The sequence below is a fragment of the Rhinoraja longicauda genome, chromosome 23 (assembly GCF_053455715.1).
Source record: "Rhinoraja longicauda isolate Sanriku21f chromosome 23, sRhiLon1.1, whole genome shotgun sequence".
Taxonomy (NCBI): Eukaryota; Metazoa; Chordata; class Chondrichthyes; order Rajiformes; family Arhynchobatidae; genus Rhinoraja; species Rhinoraja longicauda.
The window spans coordinates 15,007,843-15,024,926 of NC_135975.1; the positions used below are offsets into that span (position 1 = coordinate 15,007,843).

Below are 17,084 nucleotides of genomic sequence, written 5' to 3' on the forward strand. Positions count from 1 at the left end.
GTGGCACAGCCACAAACATTTTACCTTGTCAAGCTTGATATAATTATGATGACCACTATGCACTGAACCATTAATCAGTAGGTTGTCCGAAACATATATTGTGACTAATTTAAGTAGTTATGTAATTTAAGGCTGGATTTGTGGCTGATGGTGAAAGCGTGGTGCTTGCTGTTCACTTCTTGGAGAGGTGCAGCATTACTATGGGTTTTGAGCAGAGGCTTGCTGCTGGGTGTCTGATCCAAGACGCTGCCCCTCATAGGGGATTAGCAGTGTAATAGCAGAAAAACCAAACTGAAGAATCGTCATTGTGCCAAGTATAAACAAAGAAGTGCTCAGAGGAATTATAAATACAGAATGGGGTGAAGATCTCAAATTTGTTGAATAAAGTAGTAGACGGGAACAGTAAAATTATATTTTACTATTCTAGAAATGTATTCATGATTATCCAAAATAAATTCTCAGAGCAATGGCGATTGTTTAGCAAACGTTAGAATTGATCTAATCACTACAAATTCAACTCTATCCAAGTGCATCAACTTTTTCAGACACGATCAGAGATTAACTAGTGGTGCAGTACCACAACTTTAAAGTGTTAGTTTGATTTCAATGCTGAGTCTGCTGGGTGTGGTATTGCCAAACTGTTATATGACTTTCAGACTTCGATATTTAAATGTATATGTTCTTAATTCAGATGGTGCTGTGCAATTTACTCAACCATAATGATGGGTGTTGTGAGCGTATCCATTGCTCTTTATACAAAGTCCAAGCCAATAGATATATTCAGAATGACAATGTTATGCAGCTCAAATATTTTAATTTACTTAAATCATCATCAGAAATGGGCCAGATTAAAACCAATTCAGCATGATACATAAAATAGCTAAAATTGGAAATACTTAGTAGGTAAGGTATCATCTGTGGTAAAGGAACAGAATTAACATTGTAGGTCATTAAGCTTGGAAATCTGATAAAAAGCCATTGACCTGAAGCAATTAATAATTTCCCCTTTCCAAAGGTATTTCAAAACTACTTAGTATCTCTAATATTTTCTATTTTTATTTCATATTTCCAGCAAATTATGGTATTTTACTCAGAATTATGAATTTCATCATTCAAGGTATAGCATTTAATTAAGTATATAACCAATGAAAGCTATTAAATAAAGAACTTTAAAAAGAAGTTTTCTGGAGTCTGTTGACACAGTTTTTTTGCTGCTTTAAATTTGAAAATTTGGACTTACCACTTCTCTGGATGACCAATGTGGTTTCCACTCCAACTGGACACTCCTTTAGAATCTCCACAACTTGAACATGTCCAAAACTCTGTACATTCTGCTGATTAATCTCCACAATTAGATCACCTTCACTAAGGCCACCACATCCTTGAACATCTAAGATTTGTTTTACTCGCTGTCCTATAGAACTGTCTGCAATGGTGAAGCCAAAGCCTTGTGCTCCTTTCACGATAGCAATTGTCATGAATTCAGACTGCGTGACACCTGATGAGGCCATTGAAATACTATCCTCTTGAACTGCCGGCAAGGTTACATCCATCTGGCCTTCGGTGGATAATGGATTAAAAGAATGTAAATGTCGGTCAGAAATGTCTGGTGCTGATCGAGAAGTCCGGGAACCAAACTCCACGTATGTGTCAGAATTATTGCGCCCATTAATTTGGACTGGTTGTCGATCCACTATTGTTATAGGCGGCACCATACTGTTCCTTGGATCATCCGGGTCAAAGGGTAAAAGATAGCCACGACACAGTACAAGATTGACACATTGACCAATCGGGACAGATTGGAAAATTTTGACTACTTCAGCATGAGTATGTCCAAGGACACAAATGTCATTGATGTAGACAATCACATCACCTGGGAGGAGAAAGAAACAAGGAAAATAAAACAAACGTGTAATACAACACATTAGGTGAAAGAAGTGTTTTCATTTCTTCATTGTCCCACTTGGTGTGAAGTAAATCAATCTGTCTTATTAATGCCTTAATAGACGCTACAGACAAACTGTACATTTCAGAACCATTTCTGAGCAGATGAACTAAATGAGGCTGCATAGCCTTAATTCACAATTTTCCAGTGATTTGTAAAGAGTCCAGGTGCAATGGACTCCAAGTGCACCAATCAAATACGGTAGGAGATAGCAGGAGATATTATTATGCGCTGCATAATATTGTCAAGACTTGAAAAGTTGAATATTGTCATTCACTTGCATCTCCGCCAACCTCATCTACTGTATCCGCTGTTCCACGTGTCAACTTCTGTACATTGGCGAGACCAAGCACAGGCTCGGCGATTGTTTCGCTGAACACCTCCGCTCAGTCCGCTTTAACCTACCTGATCTCCCTGTTGCTCAGCACTTTAACTCTCCCTCCCATTCCCAATCTGACCTTTCAGTCCTGGGCCTCCTGCATTGTCAGAGTGAGGCCCAGCACAAATTAGAGGAACAGCACCTCATATTTCGATTAATGAAATCTCCATGTTATTTTAATTAACATAGCTTGAGGAATATAATTGATAAGAGATGTTTACATATTTAACTTCATACACAACTATTTTCATTATATATTACTTTCATGATATCAGTATTATTCAATAAACTCTTCAACGATTTCCAAAATGAGGAGATACAACAGACTGCTAATGCTGGAATTGAGAGCAAAATCAAACCACTGATCTCAGTGGGTCAAGCAGCATCTGTGGAGGCAAAGGTATGTTTTCAGGTCAAGATTGTGCATCAGGCATGAGAATGTAGAGGGAAGATAGCCAGTATGAAGAAGAGAGAGGGAGGGTAAGAGACAGGAGCTGGCAGGTGATAGGCGAAAGCAGATGTGGAGAGGGATGATGGGCAGATGGAGCCAGATATGGGGAGAGACTTGTGCGTGAGGGTGATAAATCTAGCTACTGAGGTGGGGCCGTGGAAAAGGTGAACAAAGGTAGAGAGCATCTAGGTGGACTGGTTGGATTGGGAAAGCAACACCGGGGGTGTGAAAATTGGCAGAAATTGTAATTTTTCTAAGTGACATTTCCTGAATTTTCTTCTCTTGCTAGGAGGCTTTTTGTGGACTACCTTAAGATCTCTGTAATCATTCTGTGCTCGTATGTGTGACGGTCATGCTGACAGTGGTGGCTGTCCACCCTCCAACAACTTCCTAAACCTCAGTCTGAAGAAGGGCCTCGACCCGAAATGTCACCCATTCCTTCTCTCCTGAGATGCTGCCTGACCTGCTGAGTTACTCCAGCATTTTGTGAAATAAAACTTCCTAAACAACGTATCTGTAGATGCCAAAACTGGTTTATCCAGTTCTAGGGTCCTGAGACCAACTGTAACATTCCAATTGATTGCCTCAGTGCAATGAGCTAACAATAGCAATGTGCAAGCATAAAGTGTGGGACATTTTGGCATGTATAACCTTTCGAAATCGAAAATGTAACTGATTTGCTTATATGACTTGGACGGCTGGTTACTAAACTCAATAACTAGATGGGCGTCAAATGTTTACCTTTGCAATGACATTCACATGCCATGGGACAATGAAAAATCTACCCATCCTCGAAAGGCACATTACAGTCAATGAAGCACTTAAGTTTGATCAATGTAGTGAAAACTAGAGGAACAAAGTATATTTAAAGGTGAATGAAATCTGATTTCAGGATATTGAATCACAGAATGTTACTGTATTTCTACTTTCTGAGGGACCACATGGGTAAAGAATCCCATTGGATGCTAGCTAACCTGTTGCAGCAGTTTAATTCTGCTTTCCGGCTTGTTTCCCGCCTTTAAGTTTCCTTTTGTCTAAGATTTCATCTAAAATCATTTCATCTAAGAGGGAATAAAGCTAGAGAGCAAGTCCAAAATGACGCAGAGAGTTACCAGCGATGGGAAAGGTCATTTAACTTTATGTATAAAAATTAAAAGTACAGATACAGAGATTAACTTTACTCCACAGGATGGAAGGAGCTCCTTGCTGTTCATGCAGCTATGGGTTAAGTTACAAAAATAATCTCTTTTACTTTATTTTAGAGGTATATCGCGGAAACTGGTCCTTTAGCCCACCGAGTCTATGCTGACCAGCGATCCCCGCACATTAGCACTATCCTACACACACTAGGAACAATTTACATTTATACCAAGCCAATTAACCTACAAACCTGCATGTCTTTGGAGTGTGGGAGGAAACCAAAGATCTCGGAGAAAACCCATACAGGTCATGGAGAGAAAGTACAAACTCCATACAGACAAGCACCCGTAGTCAGGATCGAACCCGGATCTCTGGTGCTGTAAGGCAGCACCTCTACCGCTGCACCTCCGCGCCAACTGTCTAATCTCTGTAACCAAAGTTGATAACATCTGTACATTTGTGACTCACTCACCCATTTCCATTTTGCTATCCACTGCAGCCGGCCCTTCTGGTATCACACTTTTCACTTGCAGAAACTCATCAGGCTCATCACCACCAATGATGGTGAATCCAAATCCCATGCTGCTCTTTTTTAGTGAAGTTGTAAGAAATGTTCCCTTCAGTTGTGAAACATCTCGAGTGAATAGTGGCTTCTCTATGTTCATAATGCAAACAAAAACAATCACATTATAAAAAAAACCTTACAAGTCTTGTGCCATCACAGTGCTAAAGGCTCTGAGAGTGTATGGTTTTTGTTTTTAACCCTTTTAAAAACCAAAATCTGTAAAATTAAAATGGGGTTATTAATTTTATAATAATTGATACAAAAGGATGCCTGATTAAATTTCTCTTCATCTTTGATTAGAAAATCTGCTCTTAAAATAATATGAAAAGGAAAGAGTTAAAAACAAATACTGTAAGCATACTGTAAGCAGGCTACAGAAAACCACATTTCACTTCCAGTTCCTTTGACAACAAATAATGAGCTGTGATGTAGAATTCCCCACTACAAATGTCTGCTTTACAACAGTGCAGCTTGACTGTGAAGTTGCACTTTGACATACCATACAGCCTGTACATTCCAGCACGGTCACTCCGATACTGAGACAGGTCATTCGTACTGCGCGACCGCTGAGGCAGAGAGCCTGGGCAGGTATGTTTGGGTCTAGGTAATGTTGATGATGAGCCTTCTACAGTTATAAAGGAGAAAAACCCTCATTCTTAGGCCTTGATCTTATGAATAATGATTATACTCTATAGAATATTGATAGTTCCATGCTACTTAATTCAAAAGAACATTAATTTTCAGCAATTCCAATGTCCCAGTTTGTAGCTACAGCTTCAATTCTGCTATCATTGTTGCTTTAATAATATTATATTTGCTTTATGCATTAGTCCCAAAATATTGAAACACCTTTAAATATTTTTAAAGGTACAATAACAATAATATACTTTAACATGTAAGAAATGCCACACATAGAATAACAAAGATTATAACATTCTATATTTTATTGCATTTACATAACAATATTACCTCGAAAACCTGGAGCTGGCATAAGGTAGGGCATTAGATCCTGATGCATTGGATGTTGCTGCTGCAACCTCTTCTTTGCCTCGAGCACAGGATTTTCAAACTGGGTTTTTCGATTTATGTGACTAAAGCGTCATATGGAAAAAAGAAAATAGCAAGAGCAGAAGAATGGCGCAAAAAAAAGCATTGAAATAAGAGTAATCAAAAATAGAAAGTATGCAAGAAGAAAAAAATCCAAGGGACAGTGAGAGGTGACAAAAAACAAAGGCATTCTTATTATATTGTCTTCACGTCATAAAAGGTGCCAATAAGTATGTATGTCATATAGTCTTAGCTCAAAAAGAGAACACATTATTTATTCCGCAAAGCTCATCATTTCATAATAACTATTTACAATTACAAAAGTCTCAAAATGAAACAATTCACATGACAATTCACTTCATTGAAAAAAAAACAAAAGCAAAATGAGAAGCTGAACATTGAATGAGTAATCATTGACACGTACATGCAGTCACTTTGGGAGCAATATGAAAAGTTCTTACAGAGATTTATCAATTAAAAAAAACTATTAATTCAGCAAACTTACTCAACATAATAGGTGCCATATATTGGATCATCTATTTTCTCCCAACCATATGGTAATTCTGAAATAGGAAAATAATTACTTATCAAAACATGCATTGACAAGAAACACTGATTTACGTGTAGATTATTATCTGTCATCTTTCATTGAAACCAAGTTATCTGATTTAATATATAAATTTTAGAATTTTTAGATGCAGTGTCAAGGTTCCTAATAGAGGATCTAATCAAGGTTGGGAATAGATTACTCAGGAAAAGCAAGAAGCAATTCTGAGGGATACAAACTTGTAGATTGTCCAAACTTTTAAGAACTTGTAGATTGTCAATGGAAGGAAAGACTGAAAGGAATTCAGGCATTCTGCTGTTTTAAGATCTTGAGGAAGAACTTGAGCAGGTACTCGGTTTAGAGGGATATGGACCAAAAGCAGGCAGGTGGGACTAGTGTAGTTGGAACATGTTGGTCGGTGTGGACAAATTGGGCCAAAGGGCCTGTCTTCATGCTTCATCAGTATAGAATATTGTGTGGAAGAAGGAACTGCAGAAGCTGGTTTAAACTGAAGATAGACACAAAAAGCTGGAGTAACTCAGCGGGAGAGGCAGCATCTCTGGAGAGAAGGAGTGGGTGACGTTTTGGGTCGAGACCCTTCTTTATACTCAGAATATTGTGTGTTGAATCTGGATTTCACAATTGGGAGGCTATATAGTCAAGAATGAGCATGTGGAATAGTTTATTTGGGATTTAATGATTATAAAGAAGGTACAGAGGAAAACTGATGTTAAGGTGATAGAATAAAAAGAACCATTTCATAATGATTTATTAAAGATTGGATGCTGGAAATGTTCAGGAATCCGCTATCAAATTACTTCTTGTATATTGTCCTGGATTATGAGAAAAATGCAAGATGAGGAAACACATCTAAGTATTTGTGTTTTTGATGATCTGTGACTTCTTAAAGAATCAGTAAGAACCTCAGCTGGGTGGGTTCACAGGTGGGTTGGGTGTTCAAGGCAGAGCAATCTTGCTTCCCAAATTTACATGATTTTGCAAATACATCATCTTATTTAGGTGATAAGCTTTGTGAAACATTGTTTACATGTAAAATCACTAACATTTTAAAATATCCGTAGTTTCTCAATAGTGCAAAATAATTGCCTTTTAATGCACGGTCCAGGAGACTTAAGATGACAGCAATCAGTTTGATATGAAATCTGTTAACTACAAAATTTAATTTTACTTTCTTTCATATTGCGGGGATTTCTAAATCCTTGTGTAAATGAAATGTATTAAATGAAGTGCATATCAGAATAAATATCTGCCCAACTTTAAACACAGTAGAGTCAGTGCGGAAACAGGTCTTTGGCCCAACTTGCCAACATGTCCCAGCTCCACGAGTCCCACTAGCCTGCGCTTGGTCCATATCCTTCCAAACCTGTCCTATTCATGTACCTGTCTGTTTCTTAAATGATAGGATAGTCCCAGCCTCAACTACCTCCTCTGACAACTCATTCCATACACCCACCACCCTTTGTGTGAAAAAGTTACCCCTCGGATTCCTATTAAATCGTTTCCCCTTCGCCTTGAACCTATGTCCTCTGGTCCTCGATTCCGCTACTCTGGGCAAGAGACTCTGTGCATCTTCCCGATCTATTCCTCTCATGATTTTGTACACCTCTATAAGATCACCCCTCATCCACCGGGCTCCAAGGAATAGAGACCCAGCCTACTCAACCCCTCCCTATAGCTCACACACACTAGTCCTGGCAACATCCTTGTAAATCTTTTCTGAACCCTTTCAAGCTTGACAATATCTTTCCTATAACATAGTGCCCAGAACTGAACACAATAGCTTAAATGCGGTCTCAGTTGTCTTATACAACTGCACCATGACCTCCCACCTTCTATACTCAATTCTCTGACTGATGAAGGCATATTTGTATAGTATGCATAGAATGTATTTTTCAGTGGTATGTAACTGGAAAGAGAAAACTATGCCCCTCAATACATTCATTTTGACAATGTCTCTCTACAGTAAATTTCCTGCCAATCTCAAATGCTTCAGGTGAATATATTGTGTAAATAAGATGACAGCAATAGAAATTACTGGTAACTGAGAGAAATGTCAGATTCGCCCATACATTCTTTCCTTACTATTAAAGCCGAAGTATCAAGTTTTAAATGTTTAATGTAACAGTTCTCTGTGTGGGTAAATTAAATATTTAAATATCACATCAATTGGGACAGAGCGACAAAGCAGCAAGGTACATTAGTGCAAAGGGATGAATAGACTCGTATGAAAACAACTAGCTACGTCATACTTTTGCCAAGTTAATTCTACCTTTTATTCTTGATGTTTCCTTTACAAATGTAAATATCTCAAGGACCACAGAGAAAATTCTACCTTGTTACTTAATTTTTAATTTTAATACATTGCTTGAATTCTTAAATATAATTTCATATTTCTCATGACTTAAGCCCATTGAATTAATGTCACTTCTCAGAGTAACCATTCAATTCAATTTCCCTAATTATTTCATGCTTATCTGTTCTCTCCCATATAATCTTCATGTCTATTACAACTTCTGACATTCACTTCATTTAAACAATATTATTGCAGTTCATTATTCATCACTTAGAACAATTCAATAATATAAGTGTCCCAAAGAAATAAAATAATACAAGTTATTATAATCTTGGAAAGTTCCATTGCGACATCAGTGTGCTGGTCTAATTGCAAACTTGCCTGTTTTTGTTTCACTTATTATATTTCAAATCTTACATTACCTCCATTATCCTTTGCAGCACGAAACAGACCTATTCCATTCTATTCCAAATTCTCTACTTTTACAAAATTTAATAATTTAAATTTATTTAAATGATCATTCAGATGTCATTCAACAGAATACCCCTCACAAAGTGTATCATGTTAGGAGCAAATTCACTTTATGAAGATAGGTGCACTTTTAAACAGTTTTTAATTAATATGCTGATACCATCTACAGTCATTTGGCGTGTACCTTTCACAGTTAGTGAAAACTGAGAAGTTCAATTCCAGATCCAGAAATTTTAGATCTGTATTCTATGACAAACTTTGTATTAAATTTTAATTTAGACATCTTAGAGCTGCAGCAATATTCTAATTTTACATTATTTCAGCACCAATTAGGGTTCAGTCATACACATTTTAAATAGTCATTGAATGATGTTTCTTGTACTTATTGACCAGAATGAAATTCTATCGTTAACACTCATTTTTTGTAGAGATGCTGAAACAAAAGAAAGTGGTTCAACAAAATATTTCAACCCATTGAAGAAGGGTCTCGACCCGAAATGTCACCCATTCCTTCTCTCCTGAGATGCTGCCTGACCCGCTGAGTTACTCCAGCATTTTGTGTCTACCTTCAACCCATTACAATATCAGTTCTAAAATACTTCTTTTAGACAGTCAGTCCATTGAATTAAAACATCAACATGCCTTAAATTATAAACTTTGATTTTGGTACTCATTTTTTTTCTCCAGGATCTGAACATCAGTGGCATATCAGCATTTATTGACCATCCCTAACTATTCTTGAACTGGTCGTCTTATAGACCATTTGAGATGGCATGCAAGAGTCAACCACATTCATGGGTCTGAAATCACCTGCAAACCAGGGAAGCAAGGGGCATTAGTGAATCAATTGGCGTTGATAGTTTCATTACTATTGATTCTTAAACAAAAATACACATCATTATCTGCAATGGTGAGGATCGATGTAAGGCCCCCAGATTGTGCAAGATAGAAGCTACCAGAACACCATGGCATACAGGTAGTCGCCACTGAGCCGGTATCCCGCGGCCGAATGCAAAGCCCGGTGGATGCGGCCTGCAGGGAGTAGCCACCGAGCCGACCCCTGCTTGTAGGATCCAGCGGATCGCAGCCTGGAAGGGGAAGCCCATCGAGTCAGCCCCTGCTCGTAGAACACAGTAACCACGGGCTGCGTAGGAAGCTGCCAAGCCGGTCCCTGCTCATCCCCCGAAGACCAGAGACGGGAAAGATGGAGCGGCAACGATGACGGATGCGACCGGCGAGAACCAAGGCTGGTTGGAAAAGAGGAGGAGCCAGTGTCTGTCCACTACGTCTTCAAAGTCGGTTGCGGGAGGCGACCCTAGGGAACAAGGGTCGTTCACTGATCAATCCACACATCGAAGGGATGGCTGCCTGCAACAGCCTGGGGATTGGAATGGGCACCGCTCATAATACTTAGTGCGTGGACTGGACATTAAAAATGGTGTCGAAACATGGCACCTCTTGCATGAGGAATCAGTATTTCTGTCCAATTTATTAATCAGGAAGGTAGACACAAAATGCTGGAGTAACTCAGTGGGACAGGCAGCATCTCTGGAGAGAAGGAATTGGTGACGTTTTGGGTCGAGACCGTTCTTCAGACTCTTGTTAATCAGGAATGTGCTTAGGTATGGCAATACTCTACTGGACTGTTTGTAAAAGAATTTCACCGCACGTTTGCACTTTGCACATGTTTTAAAGCACCACTGAACCATTGTTAGCCCAGGACTCTGAATTACTAGTCCAGTAATTGAGCTGTGGCACCATTACCATGCCCTGTGTGTCAGTGAGGGGGCAGAAGTCTTACGTTCCTTTGGTATTTATATTTTAGAACACCACTTGGCATAAAATAACTTTAAATTTTCGAGTGCAACCATGAGTACAAAGTGACTCAAAGGAGGTAAGCAGATGGATTACATTTTCAACAATTCATAAATAAATTTCACTATTAATTGCAGAGAATTAGATTATTTTGTAAACATTTACTTTTGGTACATGTTCTGTAAACTTATTAACAAATATAGATTTTCCTCTCTCTTAACTCGAATTGTGAATTTGATAACAGAAAAATATATTTCATTATTTTGATTAAACCCATACACATTGAAAGAAATCATTACCCTGGGATCAATATTTGTATGTCTAGAAAATATATATTATTTTTTCTCACCAAAGGCTCGCTAAACATAGCCACAATATATTTCATGGCAATCTGGAAGCACTACTTGACATTGCCAGGAGTAGGTAAGCATTTGCTAAGAGAATTGTGTGTTGAGCAATTTCATAAATGCTGGGCAGGTGTTGATAAACAATGCTCAGCAGCCAAATCTCCAAATATTTTAAATTACTTTTCAAATCATAACTTGCAATAATTGCACGAACATTCTTCACATTAAAATTTCCAGTAAAATATTATTTAAAATAGCTTGGAAATGAATGATAGACCTTGGATAATGATGTCATGAAGATATGAATATAACAAACACAAGATCAGAAATATTCAAAATTTATATTGGAAGTCTATACTAATCCCAGTGAACCCTGAACTGTCAATGAAAATACAACGTATATTTTGTCATTAATTCTGCATTTAATATTTATCAATCTAAATGCATATATCTTATCCCTCAGAATCCTCTCCAATAACTTGCCTATCACAGATTGGTCTATAGTTCACAGGCTTTTCCTTGTTGTGCTTTTCAAATAGAGGCACAACATTAGCCATCCTCCATCTTCCAGCACCTCACCCTTGTCTAATGATGATTCATATATTTCAGCCAGGGCTCCTACAATTTCTTCTCTGGAGTCCTTCAGTGTCCACAAATATATCTGATCAGGCCTAGGAAATTTATCTACCATCTTACTCTTTCGGATGTCCAGCACCTCCTTGACCATAGTACGGACTGTTCTCAAGAAACCTCCATTAACTGTCCCAAGTTCCCCAGTCTTCATGTCTTTCTCCACAGTAAAAATAAAGCAGAAATACTCATTGAGGACCTTGCCCATCTTCTGTAACTCCACAGAGATGACCATTTTGGTTTCTGAGGAGCACTATTCTCTCTTTAGTTATCATCTGTCCGTTAATGTACTTAATGTATCTTTGGATTTTCCTTAATATTATCTGCCAGAGCTATTTCCTGTCCCTTTTATGGCCCTCCCTATTTTGTTAATTGAACCAGTAATATAAATACCAGGGCTACACATGCAGGGCAAAGGATAGGTATTCTATGGCATCTTAATTTCTGACTTCCTAATGTCTTTCCACCGTCTATAAGTTACATGTCAGGAGTGCAGTGGGGCAATCTCTACCTGGTTGGATAAGAGGAACTGCAACAGCACTCAAGAATCTCATCACCGTCTCGATCAAAGCAGCCCTAATCACCACCCTAAAGGTACACACTCTCTATTACAGGTGCCCACTGTCTCTAGATAACTCATCGGTTTACTCCAGCACTTTGTGTCTTTTTTTGTAAACCAGCATCTGCAGCTCCTTGTGTCTATGTTTCATCATGACTTGAAAAGATAACACTTCTTTCATCATCGCTGGGTCAATGTTGTGAAATGTGCTGCTTAAAACCAAAAAATGCTGCTCTGTTCAACAAAGCTGTTTGAAGTCTTCTTGTCAAGTGGAATTAAGGATGGGAATTAATGCTTGCCTCGCCAGTGATATCCACATTCTATCATCATGCTATTTGAAATAGTTGGTAATTTCTCAGAGTTGGACCATGCATGATCAAGTTGTTAATAGATTACTACTTGAACATTGTACTAAACCATAGTTCCAATGTGTAGGTCTCAGTCACTAGAACAAAATTATTTATCTGGGCAAATCCAATCCTTGAATTAAAGTTTGATGGCAAGAACATAAAATAAAGAGAAAATTAATTAGAAAATAGCAATGCTATCCAATGAAATAAGACATTTAATACACTACACTTTTTTCTGTCCTGAAATTCGTTTGACAATATACAAATGTATTGTTTGTTATCTACAAAACATTTCTAACCGGTTCTGTTCTTTTTGTATGTTACCCTCTTGAAAAATGATGTAGGCAACAGAGATACATACAACTACTTAGACATAGAAAGACAGCATACTGAATACACAAAGAAAAGCTACCAGAGCAGAATAGTTGGAGAATTATTCCCACATAATAAAAAGATTTAAAATTTTATAGGAATCTGCCCTTCATGTGTGGTGCCACTTACAATCCAATATATGTAATTTTGTTCATTTAAGAATTTTCTTTTCAGTTACAGGACTTTAAGGATTTGATTTGTAAAAGCTTTTGCAACTGTCAAATTAAACAAAAATTATTAACAGGGGACACTTATTTGCTGATTTAATCCTTTTAAAATAAAATGCACATGGATATTTCTGCTTCAATTGTTATCTTCATTTGCATATTTAGAAGTAAAAGTGCTAACTAGTTATCAATAAACATAAACAAAATGGATAAAGAGAAACACAGTGAATCAAACTTAGAGCTATAATAGAAGGGTTTGTTCAGATTGAAACAGAGGCACACAAATATGTGCTGTGAGCAAGAATTCAAAATTAATCTACTTTCCATTTTCTCTCCATAATCCTATACTTCCAACTGCTTAAACTTTCCTCAATGCCTGCACAGGCTCTGTTCTATGTTGGAAGATCAGAGCTCCGAAATCCTGATAAATAACACAGAATGTTATCCAAAGTAATATTTTAGTGAGGCAATGCTATGTTGAATTTGCAAATATATCTATATTATGTTTCAGGTGGATACAAAAGATAACACTGCAACTATTATAATTCACATAGAACACATTGATAACATTTACCTATAAACCAATTATATAAAGGTCGCGAGTATGGTAATTATTTTCATGGGCCTGTGATTTTCCCTATCAGAATAGAGGAAAGGTAGCTGTCTTCCTGCATACGTTTAGATGTAGAGCCTCCTATGATTAATGTCATGCTCGTGGCAAATACCTCCAGGAAATAAATAACTAGTAGGTTAGTTACTTTTCAGCTCTTTCTCGGTTTCAAGCTGTTGTCAGGAAGAAGAGCGTGGGACATTATTACTTCCAGCAGGTCAGCTAGCTAGTTACTAAAACAAGGTTAAAATGTGATTTGTTTGGAGACCACATGGCAAGCCCAAAAACCTAAAAGTGCCGAAACTGACCCAAACTTCAACATCAATTTATTCTTCTTCAAGACTGGACTAGAGGGGATACAACTATTGTGACCAACTCCACCTTTCTCTCCCTATCGGATTCATCTGCCTATCAAATCTTTCCTACCTGGATCCATCTATCATTTGCCAACTCTTTCCCCATCCCTTCCCCTTGACTCTTTCTACGAGTTATTTGCCGTCTCCTTCAGCCTTGAAGAAGGGTGCTGACCGGAAAAACCATCTGTTCATTTTTCTCCACAGATGGAGTTCCTCCATAATCAGTTTTTTGCTCAAGATTCCAACATATGCAGTCTCTTGTGAATTCAATTTATCCAGTTTTCATTTAAATGCTCTTGCAATAATTACTACTTTCAATGCTTCCAAATCCTGGAAAAAAGACTGACCATCTCTGTGTCCCTCTTAATTTTATAAACCTCTGTAAGATCACCTCAGTTTCCTTCCCTCCAGGGAATACAGCCTCTCTTTGTAACTCCAGACCGGGAACATACTTGTGAATCTTTTCTGTACCCTCTCTAACTAAATCACATCCTTCCTACGGTATCACATCCTTCCTACGGTATCACATCCTTCCTATAGTAAAAGAAAATGAAGGAAAATAATTTGGCAAGGTCAAAGGCATATATTTTAGATGCTGCTGCTCCTTGAATTTTTCTTGGCATGTGATCATGCCCACCATTCCTCTAGATGTGAATCTGGGAGCAGCTCTTTGACCACTGAGAGAAGCTGGTTCAGAAAGACCCAGGCAGTAACATTCTCTGTGCCAACCAGCAGGGAGACTTGTTGTCAGTGGCCTCAATTGGACTTGACTCCTGTCTTGATGGTATAATAACAACTACAAGATCTCTGAGGTCCCCGATGGGAAACGATAGTGCAGATTTTGTCTGAAGCTCATCACCGCAAAGCTTTGAAAATTTCAATGGAAATACCGTCTACCCCCCCCCCCCGAGGCCTTGTTTATTTTGGTTGGGATATGGTGTTTTGAACTTGTCAGTCAGTATGGTGCCAAGGCTAGCTCAAATAGGTTTCTGAGATATGGAATCAAGAGCATTCATGTCAAGAACAGTCACAGTTGAGATCTTTGATGCTGACTGTCTGTCTCTACTTCTCTGATGAATTAAACCCCTCTTTCTTGACTGTAATGGAGTGGGGTCTTGAATGCAGGCTGCAAATGGCTGAAGCACTGAAGAAGCCATGCATATCCTGGATGTCAGCAAGTCACTGATCCTCCTGTGCTTTCTGTGTCCACAGTCAATTCTTTAGGTCTGGGTTCTCTGCTGGACATCGGCCTTCAGGTGGCATATGAAATAACCGTTGTCAGAAATAACTCTTTGAGCAGGACACCACAAGAATATAGCAATCATATTCAATTGTTGAGACCAAAGTGAGACATGATCCTTCTATTACTGAGAATTCATCACCTTTTCTCAGTGTGTATCTGCCTGGTTAAATTAGTTCAATAGCTTTAAAGTGGAATTCTATGAGGGTTTTTTCACCTCTTTCTGTAAGAGCTTCATATCTTGAATGATAGCTCTTCAATGTATCTTTCTGTTCACCACATGCCAATCTGATCAATATATCTTAAGTGCCTAACAATTGAATCGGTTACATCAATATTCTTCAGCTGGTCAAAGCACAAAGTCTTCCCGGTGAGCAGCAAACTATCAAATGTTGCAGAGATCAGTGGCTTTGATGTTGCAAGTCTGACTTTCACAGAGGATTTCATAATAATACAGCACAAGAGCACGGCTGAATGTCATCTCATGAAATGCTAGAAACTGCCTTTGAAGCCCTGAGCCTTGTTGGCAATGCCCATCAGAGATCCAGGTACAATCTGTGCATCTTCATTGATGGACATTTGGCTCACATCCTTATTGAGTTATCTGCAACACCTATTCTGAAAGCCACAGTACTGATGTATTGGCACTTCCTGAATTAGTAGCTTAGCAGCTAAATGCTGTCAAATTAATTCACTTGTAGTTTAAGTGTATTCTATGGACTTTGATAGCAGTTTGTAATCAAATCTGGATATGTCCTGATATCAACAGAATGTAAATTATAAGTAAACAAAGAAAATACCTCGCTAATTCCTCTACATGTGTTCCATAATGGTGGTTGTGTCAGAACAGGCTTGAATGTGCATAAAAGATCATATCAAACACTAGGAAAATGCACTAGCACATGAGACTGGATTGCAATCAGAAGTGCCCAGTCTAATTTTATAACTGATGCAATTTCAACCAGAATTGATTGTTAATGCAATTTACTCATGGAAAAAAAGGGGACTGGAGAGTAAGGCTTTTTACAGTGAAGAAATCCAATTCCAAGGTGATTGTACTTAGAGCCATTTGATCAATGCAGAATCCCAGTTGTAAACCAATTGAAAAGATATAGTATTGCTTTAAAAATAACAAAATAAACATTGTGTTTACAGTCAAAATTATGTTTGTCTTAAGGAATTTATCAAATATTGGTTCTAATGAATAAAAACTGCTAAAATAAAGATAGCATTTGCCTGGCACATGAGGATCTTTTTACATATGAGCCTGCAGCTTCTACCTCTCTTTCATCACTAAATTTCTCAAGCCATGAGAATACTAAATCACAGCTGTTAAAATTAAATCAGGTTCCTAATTGGATTCAAGCAGCTAGATTTAAGCATGTGAATGAAGCAGGCCTTGGGGGTTGGGGATGTGTTTTCTCCATTAAATATGTATTGACCCCATTCCCTGATCCCTTCTCACATGGCATGGGGGTGGGGGGAAGGTGAGGGATGTGGATAATTGGTTTACACCTTTTATCATGACTGCAGCCCCTATCACAGGGGATGAGAAGGTGATCATTAATATGTGCATTATATATTAGTGCAGTTTTGTTACATCTGTTTAATATTATTACAGAGGTAATGGATTTGATATATGGAATACGTTAATGTAATAATAATCAAATTTCTACTGTCACACTTTACAAGCCAAGTATAGAATTGTTTTGTGTAAGAAGGAACTGCAGATGCTGGTTTAAGCCGAAGATAGACACAAAAAGCTGGAGTAACTCAGCG

At 38.1% G+C, this 17,084-nt stretch overlaps 1 protein-coding gene across 14 annotated transcripts in view; it reads right to left on the bottom strand.

Moving 5' to 3' along the window:
- Positions 1-17,084, bottom strand: part of magi2a (membrane associated guanylate kinase, WW and PDZ domain containing 2a) — a 356,011-nt gene that overhangs the window by 78,421 nt on the left and 260,506 nt on the right. For 9 of the 14 annotated variants that reach the window (XR_013548786.1, XM_078419737.1, XM_078419736.1 and 6 more), the window contains exons 8-12: positions 6,033-6,090; positions 5,450-5,571; positions 4,980-5,105; positions 4,388-4,570; positions 1,241-1,873 (exon numbers count right to left, since the gene is read on the bottom strand). Coding sequence is in view for 13 of the 14 variants with exons in the window: in XM_078419737.1 (XP_078275863.1) it covers positions 1,241-1,873; positions 4,388-4,570; positions 4,980-5,105; positions 5,450-5,571; positions 6,033-6,090 (1,122 nt within the window). In the remaining variant the exon portion in view is untranslated. The remainder of the gene's footprint in view (positions 1-1,240; positions 1,874-4,387; positions 4,571-4,979; positions 5,106-5,449; positions 5,572-6,032; positions 6,091-17,084) is intronic. The other 5 variants (XM_078419740.1, XM_078419739.1, XM_078419738.1 and 2 more) reach the window with 1 other exon arrangement.